The sequence below is a fragment of the Vipera ursinii genome, assembly GCF_947247035.1.
Source record: "Vipera ursinii genome assembly, chromosome: 9".
NCBI lineage: Eukaryota > Metazoa > Chordata > Lepidosauria > Squamata > Viperidae > Vipera > Vipera ursinii.
The window spans coordinates 6,895,705-6,910,461 of record NC_139523.1 but is presented as its reverse complement, the minus strand read 5'-3'; the positions used below and the strand labels follow the sequence as shown (position 1 = coordinate 6,910,461).

The 14,757-nt window shown below is 40.8% G+C and overlaps 1 protein-coding gene across 1 annotated transcript in view; it reads left to right on the top strand.

Annotated features, from left to right (window-relative positions):
• CSMD2 (CUB and Sushi multiple domains 2) overlaps positions 1 to 14,757 on the top strand; it is a gene marked incomplete at both ends in the record, with an annotated part of 607,174 nt that overhangs the window by 484,784 nt on the left and 107,633 nt on the right. The window contains 3 exons of the mRNA XM_083370102.1: positions 4,427 to 4,630; positions 6,639 to 6,763; positions 13,139 to 13,235. Coding sequence (XP_083226228.1) covers positions 4,427 to 4,630; positions 6,639 to 6,763; positions 13,139 to 13,235 — 426 coding nt within the window. The remainder of the gene's footprint in view (positions 1 to 4,426; positions 4,631 to 6,638; positions 6,764 to 13,138; positions 13,236 to 14,757) is intronic.

The following is a 14,757-nucleotide window of genomic DNA, read 5'->3' as shown; positions in this document are numbered from 1 at the left end:
AGTAATATTGAGGTCAGTAGACGTTGGTACATGTTTATGTCATCCACTGAAGCAATTTTGTGAGTGAGCCAGCATCTTCTCCTGACAGCCATGTGGTAAGAGTACATGGTCAAAATTTTAAGTAGAAAAAGATTAGACACTCCATAGCTAGTAGAATTCTCCAAAAAAAAAAAATCTAGCATCAAACGAAACATGAGCCAAATTAGAAGAACCAGGTAGTGCCTTTCTTCTGGCTGTATGAGCCTCTGGGCAATGTGCGATGCCTACTTGCAGATCTCAGAAACTGCATTCTACTGCTTCTGAAATGTTTTTGATGTGTGACAGAGAAAGACCAATGTAATAATGTCTATATTACATCATATTACACATAATATCTATATGATTCTAACAATAATTTCATTAGAGGCAATGAAACAGGCAACGATGGGAAAAAATATTCCTTCTGTGGAATGCCTTCCCCCAAAGTCTCACCGGGTCTTTTGGGCCACAGGAATAGAAGTTTTGATTCTCCCAGATATTGTCCGAAATCCCATTGCATATCGCTTGTTATATATCTTCAAAGCACAGACCGGATGGTCATATGTCAAAGGTTCTGGGCCTGATTGTGAGAGATGGTGTCAATGGAAGGAGTGCAGGTATAATGGACCACAGTGAAGTAGAAGGCAGTTTCCCAGGAAGGAGACATCCAGCATCGCAGCCTCATGGATAGGATTCAGAGCATATGGATAGCCACCCCCAGGGTAAATCCCTATAGGTTTAGTCTGGCAAGAGTCTGTCTACTGTATGTAAGCAGGTACAGAACTGAAAATTCTGGATGCTTGGCTGAGCCTGACAGTAATCAAGCATTGAGAAGGCAATGGACTACATGAGTTAAGATGTTCCTTCCAGTTCTGTGGTTTAGTGGTTCTGTGACTCCCACTTGAGAACTGACAGTGAGCTCTTGTGCAAAGAAAGCAAAGACAGCCACCCTCAGCTCTAAACAAGCCAGCACTTCAGGAAGTTCCAAATGCCAGTAGCCACCCTAGTGACCATAGCTGCACTGCTTTTTTTCTTCAAGTGGAAAATATCCAGAGACTGCCCCCCACACCTCCTCTTTCCCTCCTAAATAGGCTGCCTTTGTGAGTACATGCGCAAAGTGCCTTTCTGGGTTTCCACCAAAAGCCTCTCTTGAAATGCTACTTTTAGATTCTTTGAACGAGCTTTACTTTTTCATAGATTTTTGTTCCCCGGGATGTTTTTCAAAGGCTTCAATGGAAACTCCTAATAAATGACACCATCTGGTATGTGTGATGTCCTCCAGAGGGGATAAAGAAAAAGGCCCTTGAGAGTGATTCTCCAGAAGGACCTCAGCATCAGAGTTGCCCCTTGGAAGTGTGGGGGAGTTTGATTCAGAGCAAAGTGTGAGCCACCGCAGAGGAGCTCAGCTTGGATACCTTTTGATGCTTTGTCTGTCTAATCAGAGATCCATTCAATCAACACCCAGCCTGTTTTGGAGAGCATATTTTGATAGCAATTTTTAATGATTTAACTAGACATTGAAGAAGTCAAACGAGAATTTCCTCCTTCCCTCCTAAATGTAATTGCAAGCCCCCACCCCTACAGTTCTTGCTGATTGCCTTTCTATAAGAAATTGACATGCAAACAGGCGTTTCCTAGTTCCTATGCCTGTCTTTCTTACACTCACATCAGATTCATCTCTATTTCATCCAAATGGTCCTCAAGTCTTTACGATGCACAGCAAATGTATCACTTTGGTTTGGGCATGCAGATACTCCTTGACATACAAACCATTCCTTTAAGTACCGTTCAAGGTTACAACAGCACTGAAAAAAAGTGACATGATCGGTCCTCACACTGATGACCATTTCAGACCATAACATGTGATCAAAATTCGGGCGCCTGGCAACTGGTATGTATTTATGATGGCTGCTGTGTCTTGGGATCACACGATTGCCATTTGCGACTTTCCCAACCAGCTCCCGACAAGCAAAATCAAGGGGGAGGAAGCCACATTCACTTAATGAGTGCAAGATTCACTTCAGAACTGCAGTGATTTTTCTTAACAACCGTTTGCCAAAAAAGCTGGTAAGATTGGCTGTGACTCACTTAACAACTGCTTTGCTTGGCAAGGGAAATTCTGGTCCCAATTTTGGTTGTGAGTTGGAGACTACCTGTACATACAAGGTAGTGGTTGCAAAAGAAAGGGGGAGAAGACAGTTTTTGACTTTGGAACAAGACAGTATCACTTGGACATGATCTCAGAAAGCTCTAAGTGGGCTGCATCGCAGTGGAACATAACACAGAATGCTTCAAATCCAGAAAGAATAGCTGCAAGTTTCCTGCTCTGCTTTTGTCTTAGAGTCACAAATGTAATCTGTGCCGAACTCAACCTACTGTATCTTCCAGCCAATATTGGCCAGAGGGATGGTTGTTATTTTGGGGGGTGTTGTTGTTTTGTTTTGTTTTGTTTTTAAGCAACTACATTGCAAACAGTTGAGGCTAAAAACAGGTTGTGCATCATTGTCTCTGCAAACAGCTGGGAACTGAGTCCAGCCAAGAAGTAACAGCAATGGATTTACTTGAAAGCCACTTATAAATAATAAAGCAGCAGCAAAGACACACTTCTTGGGTTGCTGACTTGAGGGGGAGGGGAAAAAACATCTAGTAAATGTTCCATAAGACAACATCTACACTTGAGCATATACGTATCACTGTGTCGCCTGTCCACAAAGACTCTTTCTTTAGATGCATCATTAAATAAGTGTTGCCTGATCTGATTAATCCTGTGTTATGGCCACCCTGACCAAAGGGATACCTTTGTAATCCATCTTGTAATCTGCCTCCGGTTAATTGGGTGGCACAGAAGACCTGATTCTACAATGAGTGAGAAGCTCACGGAATGCCTTCTTCTTGACAAGGGATCAAAAATGCGCCCTAACCAGCTGAGAGGAGGCAAGCATGGTTTTACTTGCCAAGAAAATCCACAATATTTACTAAATATAGGGAATTACATATGAGGGAAGTTGCCTGGGCCAGGAGTAGTTGATTCTAAATGAATCTCAGTTTCAAATCTATCTCTAATTTCTAACTTATGTCTCTCTACAGAAAGAACTAGTCTAAATAATAAGGATGTACTTGACTAATGCTCTCTCTCTCTCTCTCTCTCTCTCTCTCTCTCTCTCTCTCTCTCTCTCTCTCTCACACACACACACACACACACACACACACACACACACACTCACACAATGTCCACTCTCTGCAGCAACAGCATTAGACTAAAATCTGTTTCTGCAACTTTATTGACTACTGCAATTCTGGATTTTTTCTCTAAAAAAGTCAAATTTGAGAATCATATTACTTAAAGCAGCACAAAGTGCACAGTTTTATCCTGAAATTTGAGGTAAACTTTCAAGATGGATATTTCATTCTGCAGTCAGAACAACTGAAATGCTTATTTTGAACTCTGAATATTTTGCCTCTTGTGTGTGGACAAATGTCTGTATCCATCTACCCTTTCCATAGGCCTAAGCCTCCGCACCCCACCTCTTATCCACCTCATGGGGTTTTTTTATGGCAGAATCAATCATTACCTACCTATCATCTGTTTCTGTGCCATTATTGACCAATGAAATTGATAAACAGCAGATAAAATAGGCAAAGAAAAAAACTCAAGAAAATCTGGTCCTGGGAAGGAATTATTTTAGATACTATTTGCATTATAGGTGATGTCCTAGCTGACTTCTAACTTTTAGCTCCTGTACAAAAGCATCTGCTTACCAAGCCTCTAATGTGCTTAATATAATTTTTTTAAATTTGTTTTTAACTTTTGTATCTTGGTTTTTTTAATCACCCTGTAAACCGCCCTGAGTCCTTTCGGGAAAGGGCGGTATATAAATGTAATAATAAATAATAAATAATAAATAAATAAATAAATAAATAAATAAATAAATAAATAAATAAATAATTTAAAACATAAATAAACACAGGACTCTTTGTTACATTTATGTTCTCCATAGTATCACTTAGATTCAGCACTAAATTTAAACTGAAAAAGGTCCTGATGTTTTATTTCTGGAATGGACTGATCTTCCCTTTAAAAAAAAACAACCAGAAAAAGATGGGAGAAATAAGGACTTCATCTTTTAGATATTGATAGTAGTTTTTCTAATAACCTTTGCTATTTATCATATGACGCTCCCTATGTTTTGCCTCTGGGAGTTTTGCTGAAGGCCATGTTTCACTAGCTTGCCTGAAAATAATGATAAAGACACTTTCCACACAGGCCTCAACACCAGGACAGTTTTGGAGTATATGGTTCACCCGGGCTTATTTTAAGAGCTTGAAAGCCAAGCTCAAGGAACAAGCTTTCCATTGGGTTCGATAGCTATCCTGCTCCACACTGTTCTCTTTTCTCTGTCTTTTGAAGCGGTTCCACGAACCAGTGCCACCCAGTGCAGTTCTGTGCCAGAACCCCGCTACGGGAGACGGATTGGCAGCGATTTCTCGGTGGGGGCTGTGATCCAGTTTGAGTGTAATGCTGGATATGCCCTCAAAGGGTCCCACAGCATTGAATGCTTGACGATGCCTGGAACTCTTGCCCAGTGGAACTCTTCGGTGCCTACTTGTCTTGGTATGTATCTGCCAAGGACTGGACTAATATGTATATATTATAACAGACTTTAGAACAGTGTTCCTCACTGTTCTTTTCTGGGAATTAAAGTACACACATCTTAAAGTTGCCAAGGTGAGAGACATTGCTTTAGAGCAGGGGTCTTCAGACTTGGCATGTCTGGCTGAGGAATTCTGGGAGTTGAAGTCCACAAGTCATAAAAGGACCAAGTTTGAAGACCCCTGCTTTAGAGCGATGACTCAACCAATGGGAGAAACTAAAGAACTTTGGTGATCTTGGAAAAAAAGTTGAGCAGCATTGGATCTGGCTGGCTATGGCATTCTGGGAGAGTTGAAGTGTACACATCTCAAAGTTGCCAAAGTTGAGAAAGACTACTTTACAGCAAAGGCGAAGGCAAAGAAGGGTGGGGCTGTTCTTGTTTAATGGTCTGAGATTTCCCAACTCCACTTGGAACAGTAGAAATCCTTTCTAAATGCATCCCTCATGAATATATTGTCCTCACGCATGTTCTCCAAATGGTTGTTGTACTAGTTCCAGTGTAACTTCTAATACAGGTATATGCAAGGTTATTTGGTATTTGCAGAATTACCTTTTCTGACAATAGTGGCAATACATTTGCACATATAAAAGCAAATTTCTAACCCCTGTGGCTGCAGAGATTTCCTCAGAATGATTTAGATGAGCCCTCCTGATAGAGTCATCCTGGGATTGGTGGAGAAACATTTCTTGTGAGTTCAGGGTCCTGCATCTTTCCTTCCCCCTCCTCAAGGCTAGCAGAAATTAAAATACATTTTGTTAAATCATGGAGCCAAATAAATTATGCAGGGGGGGGAGCTCATTTCATTTCGGATAATTTGCATCTTTTATCTTGGGAATGGTTTCCTTTCCAGAGAGACTTGTGTCAGGGAAAACGGTAGGCAGGACTCGGTGTTGGGAAACGGCCGTGGGAAACGGCTGAGATCATATGTAGATCCTGCAGGAAAGAAATGGGGAATGTTCTTTCAGCATATTCTCCTTTTCTTATATTGCATTCAAAGTCATCCAGAAAGGATTCATGAGGAATTTGATGCACATCTCAGAGTCTGATCATTCCCTGTCTTGGCTGCAGGATTTTCCATAGGATACAAATCCTGCCTGAAGTTATTTATTTATTAAACAAATTAATATAGCTGCCCAAGCCACACCTAGGTGACTCCGAATGGCTTACAATATTTTTTAAAAAATCCACCACATAATAAAAACCCATTAAAAAAACACCACCATGGCAACAGCAGTAAAATCAAATCAGCACTTAACCGGCTTCATTCATAATACCCAGGCCCGTTGACAAAACCATGTCTTTGAGAAAGCAACAGGATGCGGGGGGAGGGCAATTATACATTGGGAGAATAATGTTCAATAAAGAAGGGGCCACCATCAAGAAATTTATTTTGTTCCATTAGATGTACATCCCTAATCAATGGGACCCATAACGTGCCCTACCTCCCCTTCCCTGTTATATTCAAACGATATAGAAGGAGAACTATGCTAGTCTACAGTAGCCAAAAATCTGAAAGTCTGGAAGCATCTTTGTTGGTCTTAACTAGCACTTCCAGACTTTTATCTCCAAACAAGGGAGTGTCCCTGTAGCAAAAGCAGTATGTGGAAAGTTGTCTTCTTCAAAGTGGAAAGGCAGGTTATGGTACCTGGGTTACGTGCAGCAGGAGGACCACGACATGAAGCGGCAACTGTTAGTCAGAAGAACAGTGGTCATTTCTGACTGCAAAAGATGCGGAGGTGAGCGGAAGTTGTGGATTGTCTTTCGGCTTTTTTGAATATGATGGCAACTTGTGCGGCAAAAATCAAAACCTGCCCTTAGGTTTTAGGGTGGGGGGAGGCTAGGCATTTGTGAGAATAATTGGATAATAATTCTGGGGAGTAGAAATAGGTAGCTAACTGCCATTCATGAGTAGAATGATTTCAGTCTCAAGTACTGTTGATGTAACACAGACTTTGTTGTCTATTTCAGTGCCTTGTGGTGGAAACTTAACAGAGCGAAAAGGCACCATTTTGTCCCCTGGATTCCCTGAGCCCTACTTGAACAGCCTCAACTGTGTGTGGAAAATAACTGTCCCTGAAGGAGCTGGAATTCAAGTAAGCATGGCTCTGAAGAATGGCTAGGTTGACAAGCCAGCCCGGATCGGGAAGAAAGGATTTGAACAAAGACTGCTCTCTCTTTCTTTCAGCTTGTAGCCTAGCCAAGAAGTCAAGATGTTGGTCTTCAAATCTATTTTTTCCCCCTGCTAGCCTAGTTATTGATAAAACTACTGTCCAGGATTTAATTCTGTATGAAAGCACTGATGTCTCAAGTGTTAAGGAGACTATTTCACAGAAGACATTGAAGGTGGAGGGCTATGTCTATAGCAACCAGAGAATCAGAAAGGATCTGATAGCATCTTCTCTGGCTAATAGAAATTTTGTTAAAGGGCATGAGCTATACAGCTCACTTTATCAGATGCAAAATCTGATAGCAGGGTTCTTCTTTTGATGGCCCAGCTAGCTCAGATTTGAAGATGGAAAGCAAAGTGTAGGATTGAAATTCTTGCTCTCTGACCAAGCAGTCTGTGCAGCGGTCTGCCAGTTTTTAAAGCACTGATGAACACCACTGTGCTCAGGTAATTGGGAGAATTGGAGATACTCTTAGTTAACAGAAGTACCTACCCTGCTGCCTCTCTTCCTAAACTAACCAGACATGTCACTGGATAATGTTCAACTCCTTGTCCTGAAGGATTTGAGGCTGCCCAGTCAAGAACAGCTCAATATTTCATGTCTTCTATGGCAGAGTTCCCCAACCTTTTGGGCACCAGGGATCAGTTATATGGAAAGAGGTTTTTCCACGGACCGGAGAGTGCGTGGTTTTGTGTGCTGCCTGCATCCCATGGATGGGGCTTCGCTTGTTTGTGCGGACCGGTTGCTGGTATGCCATGGCACGGTACTGATCCATGGACTGGGGGTTGGGGACGGCTGTTCTATGACAAGCAAGGACCTCTCCCAGATGGATCTGACTCCTTGCTTACAACAGGGCATATGTTTAAACATCCTATCTGACAGTTGCATGCAAATGGTTTTGCATTGAGCTGGTTGACTAGAAGCTCTGTGACAACTAAGAGATTTATGTCTTAGGTGAAGGATGTGAAAATATAATTATCAGATTATCCGGTATGGAAGGATGGGATGGGATGGAACAGGAGAGGATGAAGATTCAGGAGAATCTTGATAATCTGAAACACTGGGCAGAAAGCAGAACATTGAATTAAAATAAAAATGGACAGCAAATTTTATGTTTTGGTAGGAAAAAAAGTAAAGGCATAAATATTGGGGAGGGTGGACCATGTTGTGGAGTACAGTGTGAAAAGTTCTGGGGTCAATTCCAAGCTGTATCAGAAGAGGTGAAGTTCACTTGACTCTGATCCTCTTTGTTCTGCATTGGTCAGATCACACCTAGAATTTTTCATCATATTTTAAAAAGGATGGAATAGAATAGAATAGAGCTGGAAGGGACCTTGGAGGTCTTCTAGTCCAGCCCCCTGCTCAAGCAGGAGAACCTATCCCATCTCAGACAAGTGACTGTCTAGCCTCTTCTTAAAAACCTCCAGTGATGGAGCGCCCACGATTTCTGGAGGCAACTTCTGTTCCACTGGTTCATTGTCCTCACTGTCCGGAAGAAGTATGTCCAGAAGAGCAAGCAAAACCATAAGGGACTTAGAAAAAAAACCTATGAGGGATGGTTAAACCTGCATTTGAACCTGAAGAAGAAAAGATTGTGGAGAAACATAGCATCTGCTTGAAAGATGGGGCAGAATTGTTCAGAAAACAGGAGAAGAAACAATAAGTTCAGTTGCAAGGAACTAGGTTTTGATTGGACATATAAAAACTTTCCTAAGGATAGCAACTGTTCAAAAATGGACAGACTGCCTGGAAGAGTCATGCAGGATCGCAAGACCATATGTTGGGAATGACATAGAGGTAGTCCTTGACTTATGACCATTCATTTAGCGACAGTTCGAGGTTACAGCAGCACTGCGAAAAGTGATTTATGACTATTCCCTGCACTTACCAGTCCTGTGATCAAAATTTGAGCACTTGGCAACCATCAGGTATTTGCAATCGTTGAAGCATCATGGGATCCCATGATCACCATTTGTGACCTTCCCAGCCAGCTTCTGACAAGTACAGTCAATAGGGGAGTCCAAAGTCACTTAAGTGATTTGCTTAAAATGCTTGGTAAAAGGTTATAAAGTTGGGCAGAAACTCACTAAACAATTGCCTTGCTTAGCAATTGTTCCAATTGTGGTTCATAAATCAAGGACCACCCGTATTAAATTTCTGCCTTGGGGAGTAGGATGGGCTTGATCTTCAAAGTCATTTCTACCCCTTACCTTCCATCATTTCTTTTTTCTTTTTCTTTTTTTTGGTGGAAGAGTGCAGTATTGTCTTCAAGCTATTTTATTTAACTATGTGCGAGAGTACTAGTGGTCATCCAAGACTGCTAAACATGAAAGCCGATGCCTGAAGAAAAACATGGAACCTTCAGAAAGGTTTGTCTGAGATAAAAGCCGCAAATACTTTCATCTCTGAAAGAAATAATCTGATAGCAGAAGTTTCCCCGCTTGGTGTCCTCTAGGATTCCACATTCATAACTGACTAGGCAATTAGGAGAGTGAAAACCCTTCATCTGGAGGTCTTCAGGTTGGGAAAAGTTGTTCTGGAGAAATGTGGGATATATAATACTATTACTTTTATTAACTCTTTTCTAGCCAAGGACTACACAGTTCGAAGAGTAGTGTGTACTACTAGCATCATGTACAGCATGAAGCTTTTTCAAATGAAATGTATTTCGCTCTCTATACAGTGAGGGAACTGGCTCTTGGAAATTGGTGATAAGTTGCTAAGATTCTTGGATTTTTAGTAGGAATAATTTGGTCTGATCCAACTGCAGGACCAATTGCAGTTCTTTAGAATATCTGTATTTAAGCTGGAGAGGGGAAATCCTGCTTTGCTTCAGTAGCCTGGAAAAAGAGAAGGCAGCAATTAGCGTCATAACAGGACCATTTTGCAGTTTCCAAATTCACAAGGCATATTTTCTTTGCAAGTATCAAAATTGATTAAGAGATCCGTTGTTGTTTTTTTAAAAAATTCTACTTAGTTTTGCCCTGGATTTCTTGAGACATGTATGCCTTTTTATAGGTATTTCTCTCAGCATAGCATGGAAGAAAAAAAAGGAAGATCATTTTAGCAGAACCGCTAAACGTATTGCAAAACATTTGACACTTGTGATATCAAGGCGATAATTTATTCCATTCATTTGTTAATTTCAGTGGAGGTGGAGAAGGAGTTACTGGGAGAAACAACGTGCTATTAATACTTTTTCCCCCTCTGTTTCCTTGGAAGGCAGTATCTAAATTAGAATGTCTTTAGAAGCTAATAGATCACGTGAACTGAAGGTAAAATAATGATATTAACAAAAAAGAAATATATTTCAGGAGAATGTAGTTTTTCTTCCTCTTCTTGAAGAACTATACTGTTTCCTTCTCTCTCCATATTCTATCCCAGTTTTTTCCAAACTTTGGAACAATACCATGCATGTCATTATGTCATCAGAGAAATGAGATGCAATTGAAGCATCACTAGTGTGATGTCATCATGGCATGACATGTCTCCCTGAAAGATGGCCAGGACTTTATGAAAACTTTCTGGAAAATTCAAGAAAATCTTGCACTGGTATGCACAATCAAGGCTGCTTTCTTTACCTTCTTTACTAAATTAATTCAGTTTCTAGCTTTCCAGATTAAACTGAACTGAACTAAGCAGTCTGGGGTCATACAAGACCTTAAACCGGGGAAAAAGAAACCTAGCCTTGAAGAAAGGGGTTTGATCTGTTTGTACAGGGATGAAGTAGGTCCTTACAAGCATAACCAGCATGCACCTAAACATCAGCAAGATGAAAGAGATGGTGTTAGACTTCCGGAGAAAAAAGGAGGAACCTGCCCCACTTCACATCGGGGAGGACTGTGTGGAGAGAGTTTCCTCCTTTAAATTTCTGGCAGTCTACCTCTGTGAAGATCTGACCTGGAAAGTTAACACAACCCAGGTGGCTAGAAAGGCCCAACAGAGGCTTCACTTTCTTAGGGTCTTGCGGAAGAACAGGGTAGAACAACAGCTAATGACCCTCTTTTACCGGTCTACTATAGAGAGCGTCCTCTCGTATAGTATTGTGGTTTGGTATGCTGGTCTGACAGCCACGGACAGGAAAGTATTACAGAGGGTAGTGAGCACAGCACAAGACATTGTGGGCTGTCCCCTGACACCACTGGATGACCTCGCCAGGGCTCGTTGCCTTGGAAGAGTGAGGAAGATTCTCAGGGATGACTCACACCCTGGACGGTATCTATTTACTCTCCTACCATCCGGTAGGAGATATAGGAATATAGCCAGCCGTACCAACAGGCTGAAAAATAGCTTTTATCCGTGGGCTGTTAGGCTTTTAAATGGGACATAATCTTATGCAGAATTGACTTGGGAGGCCGGTGTGTGGTGTAGTAGGTTCACATGGTGTGGTAGGATGGAGGGTTTGTTGTCACTGTGTGTTGGGGGGAGAGAGCACGGGGGGAGGCTCAGCTAATCTCAATGTACACATGTTGTACTGTGACAATAAAGGATGATTATTATTATTATTATTATTATTATTATTATTATTATTATTATTATTATTATTATTATTATTATTATTATTATTAGCCCTGATCTTTAGAAAGATGTGCTAGGATCCCCATATAACTGTGCAGCAATTCTGCAAACAATTTGGGCTGACTTGACAGTTTAGCATGGGCGACTAAGGGGTAAATGGTTGCCTGTAACTCTGTGTTGCTGTAAACGTAACCAGAGTGTTCTAACAATGGCCAACTGAGCATATAACATCTGAATTGTATTAGACTTCCGTTGACTTCTGTTTTGTATTCCAAATTAATCTTGGCAAATCAGGTGAGCTGGTAAGAATAAAAGCATTCTGAGAAGTGGATTGTATGCTGTATCTGACCAAGGAGATTTTGTACAATCTGTACATTTGCTGGAACTTTTTGTATGAAGTATTCATTTCCCAAGCAACAATTCTCCCTGATAGTAAACATACATTGCAATTGCTGAAATGCTGCACATCGCCTTAGAATTACAACTTTAAAATTCCCCCCTCTGTTCCCCCCCCCCAAAAAAAACCTTCTGCAAAAAAAAGTGAGGAAAGAGGAATGAAAAGGAGAATAAAACCAGCTTTGGATTCTATTATATGGGATTCATTATAAGTTGGATAATTATTTCTTTTCTCTTTTTCTTTTTTCCACTCTTGCACTTTTGCCCTTCTTTTTTCTTTCTCCCCCCCCACACTTTTTCTTACTTTACATTAGTTTTTATCTTCCTTTTAAAAATCTTTGCTATATAAACCCGTTAATATATTATCAAACAAGCTGGATAATTGTGTAGACTCCGGAGCAATTTGTAAAGGCTCTGTGTGTGTGTGTGTGGGGGGGGTTATTAGCATTTTGTTGAGATGAACTCTACAGGCTTTTGTGTTTTGTTTATGTTTTGAGTTAAAGTTTTCACAAAATGGCTTTAGGATAAATGAAGGAGGAAAACAACTGGAAATGTCAGAAACAGTTATTTATTGCCACCTTGCCAAACAACCCAGTTTGGGTTTTTTTTCTATTGCCTTCAGCGAAGAACACATTTTGCATTTCCATGGGATAATTTGTCCCAAATGCCATCCTGGCTAAAGGGCAGATATCATAATTAAGTGGAAAATGTTTTATGTAGCATGCCGTTTCACTAAAAAAAAATCCCCATTGCAAGAAGAAAGTGTGTATGATGAGAGATTATATCAAGGATTTCACCTCTTAGATTGGCCTGTCTGAAACTGAGTTCCCTAACTGGGTTTCTCTGGGGGGGGGAGAAACATTTCCCAGAGAGCATAACTGACAGATTTCAGAGGTTTGGGGTATGCTGTGAGAGATTAGTTAGCCTCTGCATTATAATTCTGAGGTTCCTATCTACCAGACTTAAGCCATATCTGATGGCAGAGAGATTTCATATGTATTCAAAGGCAGGATCTCAGTTGCCATGGGGTTAGCAATGAAACATGGAACCCCATATTAATTAAAACTGCATCAAAGAAGAGGCCTCAAGATGTTCTTCAGTGCATTTCAAAGCCCTTTCCTATAAAGTGGACAGACTGATATTTCTACACTGATAAATTAAGTGTGAAAAGAATTTGTTTTGCAAAGTTTGTGAGTCTACCATCAAAAAATTGAACTACACTTGGTTTACTGTTTGCATATTGAATGGTACTGTTAGCAGTACTGGTAACCTTTAATTCTGAATGTTACTACTAACAGTAGTAATACTAATAGGAATTGTTACTTTCATCATCATCACCATCATTTTTTTTCTCTCTCTCTCTTCTGGCCTTTTCTTTGTTCCCAGATTCAAGTGATCAGTTTTGTCACAGAACAGAACTGGGATTCACTTGAAGTCTTTGATGGAGGGGACAATACAGCCACCATGTTGGGCAGCTTCTCAGGTAAGATCTGAAGGTACCATAGAAAGGGCTGTGACTGCTTACATATTTATTTCCAAAGTCACATAAGTGAGATGGACAGCTACATATGTCAAATCAAATCAATCAATATCAAGGGCAGGGCATTTGGGGTTGAAACTAGAGTTGACTTCAAAGGTGGTTTTTTCAAGAGAAAAGAATCCAGTATCCAGAGCTTTAGAAGAAGAGCAGGAAGAGCTAGGGGTGGAATTAAATGTGTCATCAGCTTAGAGTCCTTACATTGCCACAAATGGTCTAAGTCCAACCCCTCTTGAATTCCACTGACCCCTATCTGGCACTGATTCAGATTTGAACTTTACTTGGCTGGAGTCTTGTGCTTAGGCTTGAGCAATAAATCTTTTTGAATTGAAGCTTCCTGTTCCTGATCATTTCTGCCCAATAATAACAGGATAGAAAACATTCTTTGTACTGCCACTGCTGTTCTTCAGCTTCTAAAACCAATCAGTTTGAAAGAAGAGGGATCACAGGGAGGTCTGGGATGGACAAACCGGATGCCCCTGCCTCCCGTTCACCCTCATTTCCCAGAATTCACAAAGTCATAAAATCTTCAGATGATAATTGTACTAATTCAGATGGAAATTGTACTAATGCATGAGATGTCAATGTTTACACACACAATTGAATTAGATATTTGTCTTCATGCCACATGTTCCATAACATTTCTAATTCTTGGATGAGATGAGATGAGATGAGATGAGATGAGATGAGATGGAGAGAGAGAGAGAGAGAGAGAGAGAGAGAGAGAGAGAGAGAGAGAGAGAGAGAGAGAGAGAGATATTATTAGTTTTAGTATAATTTAGCTTCAGACAACCATCCACAAATATTGGGTGGTGGGGTGCTGTTTCTCTCATTACAGCCATGTTAGTCCACTGTGTGACAGTGGAAGATATAAACAACAATGTCATGCTGCTCCTAGAAGGACCATTCATTTGCACATATCTAATTCCTTGCTTGGCTTGCAAGAAATTGTGAAGCGGGAAGTATTGAATAAAAGAAGATTCCTGCAGGATGGAGCAGAGCCTTGTCCGTATATGTGAACAAGAAAGATACAGACTGCTAGGTAGGCAGGGAACAAAAGGGTGGCTAATCATAATAAATATTGCTCCGCAAGGGAAGCTGCTAGCAAACTGCATGACTACAATGTGGTATAAGAAGAGGCAAGTGACGTATCTGAAAAGTGTAAGTGGTATATAAAAGAAAGCATCAGACATGGTATCTTAGGTGCAAAGAACCAAGAATGACACAGTGAGTTACTCAGCCTGGTTTTCTATTGTTCCCCTTCTCTGTGAGACACAAAGGATCACGACCGTACATTAAGCTGCAATTCAGGGAGATTTATTGCTCAAGCCTATGCACAAGAATCTAGTTTCTTCATTGTTTCTTCCCTATAGACAGGAATCTTGCCAGGCTAAAGCCCACTCTGCAAAACTATTGAATAGATCATATGAACGATTAGGGAAGGGACCTTCTGGGCCTTTTTCTGCCA